The sequence below is a fragment of the Bipolaris oryzae genome, assembly GCF_000523455.1.
Source record: "Bipolaris oryzae ATCC 44560 unplaced genomic scaffold scaffold_37, whole genome shotgun sequence".
NCBI lineage: Eukaryota > Fungi > Ascomycota > Dothideomycetes > Pleosporales > Pleosporaceae > Bipolaris > Bipolaris oryzae.
Genome location: NW_006911313.1, coordinates 1 through 16349, shown reverse-complemented (window position 1 = coordinate 16349; position 16349 = coordinate 1). Strand labels below are relative to the sequence as shown.

At 50.7% G+C, this 16349-nt stretch overlaps 7 protein-coding genes across 7 annotated transcripts; 3 read left to right on the top strand and 4 right to left on the bottom strand.

Annotated features, from left to right (window-relative positions):
* Nucleotides 1-1063: 1063 nt before the first annotated feature.
* On the bottom strand, nucleotides 1064-2091 carry COCMIDRAFT_35197 (uncharacterized protein; the record flags this gene model as incomplete). Its single annotated transcript, XM_007688057.1, has 3 exons — nucleotides 1064-1405; nucleotides 1533-1864; nucleotides 2007-2091. The coding sequence occupies 3 exons, from the start codon at nucleotides 2089-2091 to the stop codon at nucleotides 1064-1066; spliced, it is 759 nt and encodes a 252-aa protein (XP_007686247.1).
* Nucleotides 2092-2805: 714 nt separating this feature from the next.
* Nucleotides 2806-3431, top strand: COCMIDRAFT_90723 (uncharacterized protein; the record flags this gene model as incomplete). The annotated part of the gene is made up of 3 exons (XM_007688070.1): nucleotides 2806-2921; nucleotides 3004-3260; nucleotides 3325-3431. The coding sequence occupies 3 exons, from the start codon at nucleotides 2806-2808 to the stop codon at nucleotides 3429-3431; spliced, it is 480 nt and encodes a 159-aa protein (XP_007686260.1).
* A 2326-nt stretch (nucleotides 3432-5757) lies between these two features.
* COCMIDRAFT_35195 (uncharacterized protein) lies at nucleotides 5758-6167 on the bottom strand (the record flags this gene model as incomplete). The annotated part of the gene is made up of 2 exons (XM_007688056.1): nucleotides 5758-5895; nucleotides 5940-6167. 2 exons carry the CDS (start codon nucleotides 6165-6167, stop codon nucleotides 5758-5760), a joined length of 366 nt encoding a protein of 121 aa, XP_007686246.1.
* A 47-nt stretch (nucleotides 6168-6214) lies between these two features.
* Nucleotides 6215-6550, bottom strand: COCMIDRAFT_24821 (uncharacterized protein; the record flags this gene model as incomplete). Its single annotated transcript, XM_007688041.1, has 1 exon — nucleotides 6215-6550. The coding sequence occupies one exon, from the start codon at nucleotides 6548-6550 to the stop codon at nucleotides 6215-6217; it is 336 nt and encodes a 111-aa protein (XP_007686231.1).
* A 74-nt stretch (nucleotides 6551-6624) lies between these two features.
* On the top strand, nucleotides 6625-6881 carry COCMIDRAFT_3760 (uncharacterized protein; the record flags this gene model as incomplete). Its single annotated transcript, XM_007688027.1, has 2 exons — nucleotides 6625-6814; nucleotides 6868-6881. The coding sequence occupies 2 exons, from the start codon at nucleotides 6625-6627 to the stop codon at nucleotides 6879-6881; spliced, it is 204 nt and encodes a 67-aa protein (XP_007686217.1).
* Nucleotides 6882-9699: 2818 nt separating this feature from the next.
* Nucleotides 9700-11178, top strand: COCMIDRAFT_35194 (uncharacterized protein; the record flags this gene model as incomplete). Its single annotated transcript, XM_007688055.1, has 1 exon — nucleotides 9700-11178. One exon carries the CDS (start codon nucleotides 9700-9702, stop codon nucleotides 11176-11178), a length of 1479 nt encoding a protein of 492 aa, XP_007686245.1.
* A 1485-nt stretch (nucleotides 11179-12663) lies between these two features.
* COCMIDRAFT_90684 (uncharacterized protein) lies at nucleotides 12664-14711 on the bottom strand (the record flags this gene model as incomplete). The annotated part of the gene is made up of 9 exons (XM_007688069.1): nucleotides 12664-12904; nucleotides 12986-13105; nucleotides 13160-13430; nucleotides 13485-13577; nucleotides 13628-13899; nucleotides 13953-14145; nucleotides 14199-14512; nucleotides 14564-14614; nucleotides 14665-14711. The coding sequence occupies 9 exons, from the start codon at nucleotides 14709-14711 to the stop codon at nucleotides 12664-12666; spliced, it is 1602 nt and encodes a 533-aa protein (XP_007686259.1).
* Nucleotides 14712-16349: the final 1638 nt, after the last annotated feature.

The following is a 16349-nucleotide window of genomic DNA, read 5'->3' as shown; positions in this document are numbered from 1 at the left end:
AGCATATGCTGACAACGGTAATCCAGATCGTGAGGGGCACGACAACTCAGTGACTCCGGTTCAATCTCGACGTCGAAATCGAGGAGCTCAAGTGTATAATCATCGTTTCGGAAGACGCTCCTCGCCCTGCTTCGCCTGGCCTCTGCGGCGGATGAATACCTTGATCTTGGCGAATACTCGTTCTACATGACCATGAGATAGGCTCAGCAGTGAGCGTTCTCCACTGTATGGATGGATACATGGCCGGGCAGTCGCTGTTTGCGTGAGGGCCGCCGATGATAGTTACACTGGCACAGGATACCTAGGGAAGTGTCGGAGGTCCTTGAGGCGTGGTTTGACTTGCGTTGTCCGACTTGCGCTGCCAGGGAGGCGGGAGACTTTGCGCGTGGACTGAGGATGAGACATAATTCGTTGACCGCGGCCTTCTTGTACACTAGAACTATAGGTGCTGGCTGCCAGCCATGGGAACACGGCTGTTCAGGATACCGTTGGCGAGAAGCGGTAAACAACTTTGGAAGCATGTGCGCCTGCCAAATGGACTTACAGATGTGAATATAACTATTTTCAACTTGCACTTTTAACGTCTACGTAGCTGCTACTATCCAGCTGTTAGAGCGTGCCGAGTCGTATTCGGACTTTGGCGTATGCAAATGTGATCTTCTTTGATGCGGCCAAAGTTCCGTACCCATTGTTGAAGGCGTATATTGCAGCGGCTGACTTGACGCATCGTAGACCGGCCAAAAAAGGCATTTCCCGATAAGATTTCGATCTCACACTTAGTCTCAGACCAGGTAGGCACGTGAGTGATGCAGGGAGGCAAAAGGCACATGGCAGCTAAGTCATCGCCCTTAGGTGCAAAAAAGAAAGGTCGCACATAAGCTACCAAGCTTGCGCGAAGTCTATATCAGCACTTTAGATCCATCACACTCTATGCATGAGGCAAAAAGATCCTAAATAGAGCAAAAAGAGGGACCCATCCAAGCTGAGCTTGGGAGATGATTCTCTGGTAGTGGGTTTGTGCCTTGCAGGCTGCCGTGTTTGATAGTTCCCTGCTCTCACAATGTTAGTAGTCCTGGTGGTGGTCCGTCCGGATTGAGGTTTCGACTGGGCGGTAGTTCGAACGTTCGGCCTGTGGTAGGAAGTCAGCCTGTGTTCTTTCCGAGTGGGCTATTCCCACGCCCTTTAAGAGGGTGACAGAAAGAAGAATTAGAGTCATTATATAGCCCAAGTCTTTTGATATAGGTAGGTGCCTTGTTGGTAGAAATCCAGCGAGAGTCGTAAGCGGTGTGTGTGCGCGAGCATGGCGGTATGCGTAGGCAGCAAAGTGAACATGAAGACTCCTGACATCTGCACGACTAGCCGCGCAGCCTATGCCTCCTGATTCAGATGACCCATACTGTTTGATCTACAGAGGATTGCTTTGGCACAATCTGCATCGTGGGTTTGATGTCCTGCTGCCGGTGCAACCTTGGGCCCTACCCACACCAGGTGGCATATATTGATCTTAACCGGCAGCTTGAGCCGTGTTCAACAGTGATGCTGAGCGCCTCATGGAGAATACCATGATCCCTTGGAAGAGAGAATAGACTCTGATGATTGGCTTGAATTGGGGATTCAATGAAGCGTAATTCAAAAACACTCGAGGTTTCGAATCGCATGAGGTTGTCACCGCACAATCCCGGTTCAACATGCTGCAGCTGCACAACACAAGGCGTGCCACCGGCAAGTAAATATAAAAAGGGCAACTGCAGTTGCAGTAATGGCTGCTGGCTATATTGCACTGTAGTCTGTGCATATCCATCTTCTTGCTGGCGTGATCCTGTGGGAGTACCAGCATCAAAAATCCAGATGTCATGGATAGTCGCTGCACCACCCCTATTTTGCAGGAGATCACACTGAGAAAACCAACATTTTTTTTCAAAAAACTGGAAATCCTGGAATGATCAAGAGCGCTCGTACCAGGAGTTGTTCTTTGGGCTCCGAGTGATTGTGCTGCTTCTAGGCACAGTGAGCGGTGCCGTCGGCAAAAACAAGAAGCAAAAAAAGAAGATTGACTGGAAACAGCAAGGCTCGAACCAGCAAAAAAGTCATCCTGAAAAGGGCTTCCTACAAGGCATCCGGCGATGTAGGGCATCCCCGAAGGGGCCGTAGGGCCGCAACCCTCCTATATGGTACCCCCCGTCAGCTCTGTTGTTGATGGAGGGATCCAGAACAGAGCGGTATATATAGCCTTAGAGACCGAAGTTGGTGATATCCAGTAAGCTTGGAAGAGTTCCTTGGAGTGAAGGGCAAACAAGGCGACAACGAGGTCTGGGCCCCTTGGCCGATGACCACCAACAACACCACTACTTCATGGACACCATTTCTTCTTCCAGTTCTTTTTCAAATACCAGGACCTCTCACTTTGGTTGTGCTTATGGGCGTTGGCATCCATGATAGACAACCTGATCCACAGCGTACTAAGCCTCTGGATTGCAGCGGCGTAGTCTTCACCCACTACACATTTTGCAAGCATCCTTCACTACCAGCAAGAATGGTCTTGACTCTGGCACTTGGATGACAGAGCAACTTATGTTTGTCTAGAGAGACAGGGCCTGCATTGTGGTTGTCGTCCCCGAGCTCTGATTCTGATTTAAACAGGTGCATCAGAAACTTCTCGCTCAGACGCGCGCAGTAGGCACACAAGCGGGGAAACAGCAAATATGCTTTCCACACATCCTTCCTTACGACAGAGAGAGCCTAACCACGCAGTTCATTGCTGAAAGTAGGTTCGCATGCGTGCCTTATACGCGCAAGGTTTGGCGGATGCACTCTAGTGTTGGTGTTCATACATCGCGAGCGTCGTTGACCCCCGCAGTGCTCACACTCCAACACCCCACAATCTTCAGCATCGCCGGCAACGACATCGCGACGGCAGAGATGTGCGAAGGCGAATAGAGGATACTGGGCGTATGGCGAGATGTTTGTTTCCATTTCCAACACCGAAAGCTGACGAGACTCTAGAACCGGCGGCATTACCGTGCTGGCTTCGCGTGATGCTTTCAACGAGACTCTATCCTCATCGGCTCGTCTCTTGCTCATCGACAGCAACTGCAAGCTCCCCTTTCCGTACAGATGTACATCGATGAATAGCCAAGCTGCGCCGTGGCTTGCAAGGACAAGACAAGTTCATCGCAGCGTCAACTCAAACAAGCAGATGACCGATAGGCTTGCCACGCAATCCCACATGAACAGGGAGAAGAACATCCCACTATTCACAGGTTTGAACTGCAGAAGAATCCTCTCATGTAGTTGCCAGATGGCTCGCAGCAACGGCAGGTTAAGCTGCCATCCCCTGGCTTGGGACCCTGCTCACGGAGATCCGCGAGCGCGCATCTACGAGCACGGGAGCGCCTATAACATTGAAGGCAGTAGGCGATACACAACGGTGAACCTTGATCGCTCTTGAGGGTCACATCTGTGAAATACTCGACAGCCTGAGAGCTAAGGTTGCGAGCTTGCGATGAAGCTGAATAGTGACATCGAGTGACCACTTGGCGAACAGGTAGGCATATGTTCTTCAAAGAAAAACAGGTTCTCTTGATGACCCAAGAACAGAAGCTACAGTCGTGCCGAAATTGCTAGCTGGAACATAGCTGCGCTGCTGGAGAGTACCTTCCCTTGAGTATTTTTTGTCCTGACTGACGGCGACGATAGGCCGTTATCCGCATATTGCTCGAGCAGGCACCGTTCCGCCTAAAACACACCAACCCGGCTCATCGCTGAGCTACAAAGGAGCTGAACATACCGACGACAGGCTTCCAGGAACACACCGCAGCTAGCCACATTATTGGAATGCAGAGGGGTATCCGAAAACTACAGGTGTTGGGCCGTCCGTGCAGAACGCTTTCTATGGCCACCCACTCATTGTCGAGAACGGTTGTCGGCTAACGTCAACATACGGCTGCGAAGCAGCACCATGTGACGAAGCCCGGCATGTTTTGACACCTCTGTAGATACCGGTGGTCAGGCGAAATTCAAACACAACATGGCCTGGGATAGGAGAATGGCCCGAGATGCACCCAGCCGAGTAGCAAACTGCTGCATTGCATCCGAGCAATCGACACACAGTCTCATATCGTATTGCCAGCCTTTGTCATTTTGAAAGCACGCAGAAAACCAGTGGGAATAGCGAGCTACACCTGGCCTCTAAGGACAATGACCAAATGGCTGCTGCGAAAAGTTCATAGTCGATCAGAAAAGGCGACACGTCTGGGCTTTCTGAGAGCATGGGCTGACAACTCAAACAGCCTTTCCGGAACAGTTAGAACAGCTTGGGGTAACAGGGTTCGCATGTAGCCTCGGATGTAGACAGCCAATCTGCAACCCAGCCTTCGATCCCAGAATATCGTGTGCTCTTTCTAACCATCTAGACCACCGGGCAGGTACGCAGAGCCATTCAATGAGCTGAAGTATGACTTGAGCTTGCCTCATAATAAACAGGCTCCTGATCCAATTGAACCTGACCTGGGAAGATGAGAACCGAATTGAATTGTGTCTCAAGGAGGCTTGTGTTGTTGTCATGGAACCAAAGCTGACTGGTTGCGAAATCCTGATCGCTGGTATTCAAACGTTGTCTCAGGATTGAGGAAAGATATCGAGAGCGTGCAAGCCGAAGAAAGAGCAGGACCATCCCAAGGGTCCATCAGGATACCTCCTGTCAAGACTTTGGCATACTCCGGATAGCCTACGCACTAGGCCAGTTGGTATCGCCCGGAAAGATATTGGTATCTGCAGAGATTTCCCTTACAGCCAAACTTTGTATCTGGACCACGTTGGTGCAAATACCATGCCGGCTTCAAGGACATGTCAAATTGGAAACCTCTTGACTCGGTCAGGAATGAGAGTGATTTGGCATCCACCCTTGAGATTCCCGGCTTCATCGGTTTTCAAAGTGGCTTTATTGCAACCCGTCTCTTTTTTCAACGTTGTATTAAGAAAGATCTCTGCAGCTCGAATCCGGTCTCCTTCCAAGTGGTAGATGCCTCAGGGACTCTGGCCCGAAAGGGAAAACTCGAAATGAAAAATTCGCAACGATACTGCATCGACCGATTTCAAAGACAGGAATTCTACCCAAGCGCAACACAGTCTTTGTTCCTTTCCTATATGGATGATTCCGGGTTAGGTATGACGCAACCTTTTATTGGCACACAAACGATATGTGGCATGGTGTTAAAGCTGTTGTGTTCGTCCATGCCTCTTCCTGCCAATGTCAAGGGGCAAAATTCATGTTGGTATTGACCCAACATGAGCTCTGGAAATGCTGAAGCCGTACCGAGGAGCTGGTGGGTATGCGGACCTTGAGGAAGCCGACTCCAACACGGGGCTACACGTTGTGGTGCAATCGATTCGGGCATCGGTGGCCATCTCCCATCGCTGTGCAGACGACCTTGGGATAGCCATTGTGTTCGTAGCAGTGTATCGCATGACCTGAGTGGCCATACTACCATTGACAAGAGTCACTGTGGTGTTGACGTCGACGATTCGAAACAGGGGTTTGTCCGCGGACAGTATTCAGCTGTCGTGTGCTACCAGCGATGCCCGTCGGCTGCTCGCAGAAGCCATTCAAACTCAGAAGCGCCACACAGTGTGAAGACCATAGCCACGAATGGATCCAGTCATGAGGAAAGCGGTGGGTGTTGACCGCTCAACCTGTCGTCTGTTATTGAGAGGCGTTCGCGCCTCCTAAGCGGCGGGGCAAGAAGTCTGTGTTCCAGGCTATACAAATGTTCTCTTTGTCAGGAGCTGTATGGCCTCGATTCCCGATGGAGAGATTGACGGAGCCGATGAAAGCTTCCGCGTATTGCAGAGAGTATCGCGGCCGCCTAGACTGAGGAGTCGAGGGTGTGACATTACCTGAGGCCATGGTAGCTCTTTGGGCGTCTCGAGGTCGTGCAAACTCCGCGCAACTTTTGCATGCGGGAGGTGACACAAGAGTACGACACAAGCTCCAGAGCGCTTCTGCTTACCTCTCTTGGGTTTCTCGGGAGTGTCATTCTCTCTCGCGATGTTGGTAGCGAGTACCGGCGATGCGGATACCCGAACGCGTTGAGAGGATGCATTAGGACCAACAGGCCCCGAAAGGCTTTATTGTCAAAAGAAGGCAAGCCTCCTGAGGAATCTACCATGTATACTCAGGGTGTACGAGCCGCGATGGATCGGTATATCGCCGTTGTCATCGGCGTTGGATTGGTACGACGAAGCTTTGCGGCCTGAGGGGTTGGCGTGACAGCAAGAGATGCAGAAGCGGCTGCAAGGCCATATGCATCTCACCGCTCGGGTTCTTCATCTCAGACAAGTATGAGAGAAGAGATACGGAAGTGTGCGGATGTCTTTGTCGAGTTCGATGGCTGATCGTGGTGGGGTGGGTGTAGTGAGGAGCAAAATTCAGGAGGGGGAAACCACATTGGTGTTGAAGGTCAATGCGGGCTTCAAAGAGAACAGCCACCCACCAAGAGTGTGACAGGTACACGAGGAGAAGGAGGAGGGATTTTAGCAGCTCGAGAGGCATGATAGAAGCAAAAGAGATGCAGCTTCGCAGCTTCAGGGCCCGACGTCACTCGAGTCGGACCGAATCCTTCGCGCATGTCCAAGCGAACCATTGTGGAGCTTGACCTGGGGCTGCAAGAAAAGCTACCACAAGCAACGCATCACCATTCAGAGATCCAAGAGCTTCTCGGCTGCATCCTCTCAAAACCCCGCAATATCTCCTGGCAAGAATTCTCACAGAGATCTGCTTATGAAAAGGGGCCTTATGATGTACACGCTCAGGTAGGTTTACCTGATACCGTCCTTCTCGAATCCGAGTAGTAGCTGACGTTCCTACAGATACTTTCGAATGACTATACTATAGAATACTTGAATGCATACTCTTATTTTCCTTCTCGGTGTTCTCTAATTCATTGCCTTGTGAGACTGAATTGTGCCAAGGCTGCAAACTAAACGGACAACGCCCTTACCCACCGCACTTTTAGCGCCAGAAACCTTATTTACACTTCTACCTACTTCCTTTACCCACTAACCACAGCTGGTTGATCCTTCTCCAAAAGTTCATCCTTCTCATGAGTCCCTTCGCATAGCAATGGATAAAAACACAGCGTTCACATGTTTCTTTCTTTAGCCTATGACTCCTGGTCATTCGTCTTCCTTTGTCTACCAGCAGCAAGACGGCCTGACCCCGCCAGGGCAAAAAGACATCATCCAGAGTCACCTCCTGTATCTCCATCAACGCTGATCCATCCCTGGGAGCCAACAAAGAAAACATAACCTTCCGTCATACTACATCTCAAGCTTCAGCTCTACTCCCTTTGCGCGAAGTAGCGTCGACTCGATGACCTGCCAAGCTTCGTCGCCTGCGTGACTTCGGGCTCGAAGACAAACATTGTAGACTGACTATTGCAAGAGCTAACAAACACACCGTTTTGGAATAGTTCTGAACACAAGCACCGGAGCTGCTCTCTCGCAACATGAATACACAAGGCTGATCACGATCATTGTCGCAATGTTCCTTCGGATAACGTATGCGTGGGTGTGGGGTAACATCTCTCCTTGTAGCTCCAAGGATCCCAGAGACCATATGCCCACTACCTAGATCACTTCTCACCACAGATACCAATGCGGCCCGGAATTCTGCCATATTGCTACTTCAAATTGGTTTGTGTTGACACTTGAGCGTCGACAACCCCGAACCTCGTTGATGAACGAGGATATTGACAAACGGTCGCATCTCGCACATACGCTGTCACGATCATGAGCAACTCGCCACCCCTATGCCAGTACTATCACTCAGCAATTTGATTTACTCGAATTTCGCTAGCTACCTGGATAAGTCGTCGGTCATTACTCTGATCCCTGCGTACGCCAGCTATTACACTATTGTGAATCGAGCCATACTTGGATCCTCATTGATATATCGACACAACTATCGCAGCTCCTAGTTGCCCGCCATACATAATCACTCCTCGATATATCTCTACAGCTATCGCCACTCCATAGTGCTTGCATATCATCGACGCCTTGAATCGGAATTTTTGAATGGCCGTACGCCTTGTGTGTATGTTCATACCACATCACATCCGATCATTTGACCAGATTTCGGAAACGATCGAAGTACAATTATGTGTTCGATCATAATGGTAAGCCATGTGGTGTTTCAATAAATTCTTCACCTCAACCGACATTGCACTATGTCGCATACATCTGTTTTTATCTTTTTTTGCGCCTCTCCTTCGTATCAATGCCTCCATCTTTACTTTTTATCCCTACTTCTTCATCTGCTTCTCCTCTCCCTGTCTCTCTGTCGGTCTGTCGGTCTGTCTCCTTCCTTTCTATGTCTTTGTTCCCTTATCCTGCCTTTCGCTCAAACCTCGGCACATTCCATCAGCCATATGTCAGAGCACATACAAACAACTAAGCGTGGACGAATTGACATAGGTGCAGGGGCACAGTGTGTCGAGATAGTCTTTAGCAACACTATTCCTCCTGATGTATCGCTAGAGCATCATCGTCGAAGCCTTCACAGACACTTCTACAGGCACGTATGCTATTCATGGACAAGGCGCATACCATAGTCTGGACAACAACATCCTACCTACCTTCACCACAAGAGCCCTTACTCCGGGCGCGCAATATACACCGATATCGTCCTGTTGGTATCAACCTTCACCGCCTTTGTAACCCTCCCCCGCCCCCTCTTCTCACGAACAAACAATATTACCTATTCAAATCTCCGGTACCGCCGCCTAGGGTTGCGGGGATACTAATCTAGTGAGAGATATCTACGTCATGGAACCTTCTGTCGGCCGTTCTAGTGCCGCTTCGACACCGCTTGTTTCGGCTGTGACTGAGGATCTGTGGGCATAAAAGACTTACCTGGGCTTAGTTTTTGCAACTCCGGGACTACCAAAACCATCACTCTCTCACTTGAACATCCCCTCCTCAGTTGATCTCCAGATATTGGCACATAGGGTCAGATAGCTTTTACGTTATCAGTTCCCCAAGTGTATCGATCATCGACTCAACTCTAGACAATAAGTGCGAACGGCAACACATTGGCGACGCACATTCATTGTCTGGCTTCAACTCAGGTTGCTATTCGATACTGACCTCTTCTTGCCCTTCACTGCAGCTGTGAGCTCCCCAGACTCACAAAGGCAAGTCACAGTAACAGCCAAACACTGCAACAGAAGTGCTTTGAGATTGAGATTTCCTCTGGCATCTACCGAGCTGCCTGCGTTTAGCTATCTTCTCCATTAGCACGCGAAGCTGTACTGCTGTGGCCTTCTCTGAGTGCTCACGAGGTACATCGCTATCTTGGCGAGCTCGCTGCCTGCGTGGTTAGGCTACTCTCAAGCCTGCAAACGCTTACACCCTATCTGCACTGAGGACCTTCCTCTCTAAAAACAACCTATTTCCGCCCCTCCGTTGAACAGGTGTGAAAGGTATGTATCACGACGGCCCCTCCCTTGTTTCTGTGGACTTTACTAACAGGAAGACATAGGGTTACCTACCTTTCATATCCCTTTCGTGAGCTTGTGCATTGCTTTTGGAGCTAGTCTCTTGCCACGCTTCGGGTAAGCTAGTCCCTTGAACGAGCAGTGTGTCCCGCAAACACTAATTCTTCTACAGTCACGCCTTTGATCCATCAGACCATCAAGCATCATGGGCTCCTTTCACAACAACCAACTGAAGATGGTCGGCTTGTTCGATTCTGATGAGACATACTATTCCCCGGGCCAAGCGCCGATGGTCCCATGGCCCTCCCAGAGCAACTCTAGCCATTTCGATGACGCTGGCGTTGGGTACTTCCACAACCATGAGTCTACGCCGCAGGTCAAACATGGCTTCGCGAGCCGTTCGTTCCAGCCAGACCACTTCATTGCTGACTCTGTCGGTAGCCAGTACCAGAAGCAAGATGATGGTGTTCGGGCACAGAGCGAGGATCGCGTTTCCCAAGTGAGTTACACCCCTGGGAAGGACAGCGAGGACTGGGAGAGTGCTTGCGAGGACCGCCTACCTTCCAAGACTACAAAGATCAACAAAGATGGTGCACCTCGCAAGCCTCGTCAGCCTCGCCCCAAGCTTCTCAAGTGGACCGACAATGACTGGAAGAATGCTGTTCTTGGCATTGTCTGGTCATGCGGCGAGAAGGGCATTCAGATCCCATTCGAGCAAGCTGCTCAGGTTGTTGGCAAAAACTGCACCGCCAGCGCGCTTCAACAGGCTGTGTTGAAGTTGCGTGGCAAGCAGGTTGCTGACGGCAATCGTATCCCCACATTGAAGATGGCCTGGACACGCAAGAATAGAAGTGGAAGTTCTCCAACGCCCATTGCTAATACGCAGTCTACGCAGGTCCAGTCTCCAATCAAGACCCATCCATGCAAGCGCGCCGACTCTCTTATCGTGAAGCTCAAGATCGCGCGTCGCGGCGTCGACAGTATGCGTCTTGAGACTGCCAAGCAGCCAGAGATCAAGCTTCCTTCGGACATGTTCCCCTGTGCTCAGCACACCACTGTTCAGCAGTCTTCCCGCCAAGCCCATCTACATTCTACGCAACAGCCCCAGGAGGTGGCTTCCAAGGTCGAACACTACAACGCGAACGACGGCATCAACATGAATTATTCATATGCTCCTCCCTACGCCAATCCTGAAAGCCAGGTTCAGATGGGCCATGATGCTGGAAATCAGGCATATATGGGCTTCGGCTTCGGTACATCATCTCTTCCGAACATTACTGAGGAGTCTGCCGAATCGGTACAGCAACGCAAGCTCTACAACCGCAACCATATCGTTTTTGACGATCTCTTGATTGACCAAGACGACTTCATCATGGGTACTACTGACCAGCTGCGTTCATTTGAGGGCATTGTCACTCCAGAGAACAACCCCTTTGAGAGTGGTTTTCTCACCGATATGCCGAACCAGGCAACCCAGGTCTATGGAAATCCCTATGGAGGCAACGCCGAGTACAGCCAGGAGTCCAACCCAGTTGATCATCGCCAGCTGGGCTCTGTCAACCTCTCCGAGTTTACTGACTATGCCGCTTATTCTGCGGGTGACAACAACCAGGAGCCACTTGGTGACATCTTCAAGGCCGAAGCTCCTGAGCTGCACCCATACAGCCCCCGCTACTTCGACTGAGCCTTTCAGCTCTTCATTCACACCCTCCTAGGGCGATGATAATTCCATGCATGTAAGACTCTTGTCAGCACATAGGTTGAGCCCTTTACTGACGAAATCACTTCAGTACTTTTGACGACCATTGCGACTCGGTGCCTTTTTTCTTCTACGATCCATGCGTTCCATTGCTTTATTTTACCTGCACAAACCCCTTGCATTACGGCACGATTGAAAAGCGATTGGTCCATTCTTCACCACTCAAAATCGGTCCTAGCTCGACAATTTCTTGTCTGCTTTGGTACACGCTTGAACAATGTCTTTTGGACATGATGGAAGTGATGCGATTCTCCGCATAGGATCTTGGGCAGCGCAAATACCCCGAAGGAATATTACCACTTGGTTATTTTGAGAGGGATCCTGATTGCGCTGCGGAGATATGTAGTTTCTCTTGGTTCAGTCACAAATGGTCATAAACTTGCTTATTTAAAAAAGATGCAATTTTGCTGTGATGTTAAGGTGATGGTGCATGTTAAGCGACATCCGGATGTCTACACGGCTGTCACCATATAATACCTGACGGCACATTCAAAGGATGAATACCCTTCAACTCTCAAGCTCCTGGATTATAGTCCAATTAAGGTACGTGATTGTTCTTCAACATGTGAATACCACACCACCACTTCATACCTTCCCATCCATTGCCTTCATTCTCTATACATGTGTACAGCCAACACACTTCCAACGCACCGCTCTATTGTGAAAACGCCTAACCCTTCAGCAAGCCACGTATTTGCATTACCTTCACGATGCCAACCTTCCACCAAACCCGGTATACATATACCATCCACACGTCCTCTATTCCACTGCCCTCATCACCACCACATCTATCAAAACACCAACAATACGCAGACACAAATTCATGCACCACACCCGCCCCTCCCAAGATCCCCCCTCCCTCTCCGCCCTCCAACGCCTGCGCCTCCCTCATATCTTCCGCAACCCTTTTCTCCAAGGAAACCCGCTGCCACTAGGCATACACGGCAAACGAGCGTACGTCCCCGGGCAGGAGAAATTGCGAGTTAGAGATTTTGTAAGCAAGGCGGGGAGGAGGGGTGATGAACCGGCGGTTGGATATAGGATTTTGGCTGCGTTGGATAGGGTTAGGAGGGGGGAGATGGAGGGGATGAGGAAGGAAGGGGGAGGGAGTGAAAAGAGGAGAAGGGAGAGTCAGAGTGAGAAGTGGAGGAGGGGGTTTTATACGCCGTGAGATTTGGTTTTTCGAGTAGTAAGGTGGGTGGGTTGAGAGGAAGGGGTGCAGGAGTCACGTGGTGGGGTTTGATACATTTTGTAATGTGTATGATATGTTGCACGCAGGTATATTGATCGCTGTGCTTGATTAAATTACTTTCTCCTCCGAGCTTCCCTTCCTTCGTTTGCTCCCCTTTGCTGGAGCCAATTTGAGCTATCCCAGCTTATTACGATATGTGCAGTTCCGCAGGAACGCACTTAGAACTTGGCAGGCTGGGTCTCAGTAACGGGAGCTGCCTCCTCGTGCGCAATGCTGCGCTTCCTCTCCTGGTTGGCCGCGACCTCGCTGAGGCTAACATTGCGGGCGACAGAGGGATCCATATCGGCATATGAGACGGCAGGGCGGAACTCCTGGGACTTCCATGCCTTTCCAACAATGCCGTAGAGTTCGTCGACTTGTTCAAGACTGAGACCCTTGGTTTCGTAGATCATGGCCCAGCTGCAGGAGCGAGTATGTTAGCGAGGTTCATTTCAGATATGCATTCAAAGATTGACAAGCAACTGGGAGATTGCCACTTACACAAAACCAATGCAGACGAAGCAGAAACTTCCCCAGATGAAGAACACCTTGGATTGCAAGTTGGCGTGATCGGGGTCGACCATGTAGGGAGTCGAGTAAGCAATAGCCCAGTTGAGCAGCCTGTAGATATCTTCGTTAGCCGAATTGCTTCCCAGATTCGTCAATATGCCTTACCAGTTGCTAGCAGTGGTCATGGAAAGACACTTGGCACGAGCCTTGAGAGGGAAAAGCTCGCCAGTCACGACCCACGCGACCGGTCCCCAGGAACTGGCGAAGAAGAAGATGTAGATGCACACGAAAGCAATAGCAGCGCGCTGAGCGGGCAGATCGGTAGTTCCGGCGACCGTTCCGGTGATGGCGACAATGAACTGGCACACGCACATGCCAACACCTCCGAGCAGGAGGAGGTTACGTCGGCCGAGACGCTCAACCATCCAGAGACCGGCTACATAGAAAAGTCAGTACCTTGCAGATGCTGAAGCTATCAAGTGGAACTTACGGAAAGTAGAGGCGACATTGACGGAGTTGGTGATGACCTGAATGATGAAGGGATTGTCGAATCCAGCCCTCTGGAAGTACTGAGTTCCGTAGTCTACACCTCGTCAGTAAATTATTACCGATCCCAGATAATGCAATACCCACAGAAAATGAAGTTGACACCAGTCAACTGTTGTAGCGCTTGCAACAAACATCCCGTCAACAGTCGCTTGCCCAGTGTACCCTGGAAGCACTCAAGATATGTCGATTTGCCCAGGGACATTTCGTAGAGATGGTTGGCTTGCACTTCGTTGAGCTCCTCAACGATAGCGGGGTGGTCAACAGGCAGACGACGGAGTTGTCCAAGACTCTTCGCAGCTTCGTCGTACTTGTCCATCTTGATGAGGTATCGCGGGGTCTCTGGGAGGAAGAGAAGTCTGAAATTTGATGTTAACCGGTGTAGTTTATTGCCTTTAAGAAGAGTACATACCCGGCAACCAAGATGATAGACCACACAAATTGGACAGCAATGGGGATACGGTACGATCCCGAGTCTTGACGGTTCTTGGTCGCATTGTTTACGATGGCAGCCAGGAACAGCCCAATAGTGATAGCCAACTGGTACGCTCCGACAATCGTTCCACGGATCCATTTTGGAGCAGTTTCACTTTGGTACATGGGAACTGCAAAGCCGTTAGTTTTAGACCAAAAACGGGCAGGAACAAAGAAGACTTACTGAGTGCAGAAATAAGACCAACTCCGTATCCAGCAAAGAAACGGCCAGCGATGAAAAGAGGCTGTGTGGTCGAAGCAGTTTGCAAGACAACACCAAGATTGAAGACCACGCCTGCTGAGGCGATCAAACCCCAGCGTCTTCCAAGGAAGTCACCAAATGGAGCTGCTGTCAAAGCACCGAAGAAGGTACCGGCCGAGAGAATGGACACAATCAACGAATCTTGAGCTGCAGTGATACTGAAGTCTGGCTCTGTGGAGAACTCCTTCTTCCAGTAGTCCATGGCAATAATACCGGAAATAGTACCAGTATCATATCTGCGGAAATTAGACATAGTCCACCATCAGCACTATGTACTGCAAACTCACCCGAAGAGTACACCACCAAAGGCAACGAAGAGACCGACTAGAATAGCTGGCCTGTGTAACGTTTAGCTATGATTGCTGGGAATGCATTGAAACAAACACACCATGCCTTGCCAGGCACATCTGGCGGGGGCTTAAGCATAATACCCATGATGTCAAGGTGCAACTCAAGATATGTAAACTGGGCAAGATAAACGTAAAGGTCGCAAGCCCTTGGAGCAACAGGATGAACAAGGCAGCTGCGAGAAAAAGGCGCGCGCGCAGGATGCTTTTTATCTCAAAACGCCAGTCCGGGCGAGAGCTCTCCATTGCCGCCTGGGGCTCCAATAGAGCACCCCTGCTGGACACACTAACAACAATCTCACGAGACGCGCACCCCCGTACATACATGCCCAGCCCCGGTCTCAGTCGACAAGGATGGGAAGACTTGCACTAGCCATCCCCCCGCATGGAGTCGCAACCACTCAACACGGGCTTGGCTGAATTACCCCGGATTCATATGGCTTGCCTCCGTGCCACATACGTCGGAGGCTGGTAAATGCGCCGACGGCTGAGACTAATCTTGATAATGTCAGTTGAACGTCAAAAAAACGTCTGTCAGCTTAGTTGTATGATGTAGACCGATGAAAGAATTAAAAAAAGTCGGATGATAAAGGAAATCAAGACAAAACGGGAAAAGGTGGATGGGGAACAAGGCCAAGTGAGGCTCGGCACATTTGCCCACGAAAAGCATGGCGAGCTTGCCATTCACGGCGTAGGCCGTGTGCGGACTTGGTTACGGAACGTGGAGATAGTTCTGTTGCCGAGACGCACGAAAAAAACCTTTTCCAGGCCCTGGTTGGATGAGGTTGCATATTGGGTAGGGTATTTGGCTACAAGCACTCCACGGGCCGACTGTGACTCTGCACGCCCAAGTTGCAGGAACAGGACAGGAGGGGAGCGGCAATTGGAGGGTCCCCCGGTCGGAACGTTTCTCGGTCCTGGGAGAAATAATTCCGCACTGTCGTGTCGAGCGGGCGATTTGAACTCTGTTATTTGCGCGCTCCGATCGCGCGTTTTCACTTGGCAGAGGGCGTGGCAGACGCAGCAGGCGCCGACTAGCGCCATCTTGTCTCTGCCCTAGGTGTGCAATTGCGAGTCAAACATGAGGATGGCCGCGGCGAGAAAGGTTCTCGTGATGTCCAAGACTCGGTGTGCTTCGAGTTTTTTGCCCAGGAATCATCTGCCTGCTGAGGCTCGGCATGCTGACCTGGGTGGGACTTACCAAGACATCGGGCGTGCTGACGCTGCAGCCAGTCCAATGTCACTTGCAACCGTTGCAATGACGACAGGCAACGGAGGGAGTAAGATAGGAAATGCCCGGGACGACCATTCGTCGGATATCGGATCGTTCAGCCTGAGGTATATAGTTTTGTGTAAGCTGGAGTAAGTGGAGGTGATTCTGGGGTTGAGTTTGCGGAGTATGATCGGCCCGTTTGGAGCCCAAGATGATGGCCGGCCAATCTGTTGACAGCCGGTGTCACCGCTAGAAGACGCGAAGATGCATCGCGGGCTTTGCATCGAAACTAGAGTTTAGTACGCGGCACGACGATGGGCCAATACTAGAGGCCGCCGGTAACTCGTCCAGACCATAAGCTCGGCCATATAGTGTTCGGCCACATATAGTGATCGGCCACCTTGGCCGCCCACCACAACGCGTGACTCTCGTCCATATTCTCAACACCGCAGATCCAAAATAGATCCCCATAAGCTAGCTATACAATCTACTATTAGAGATTTAAATTCTAGT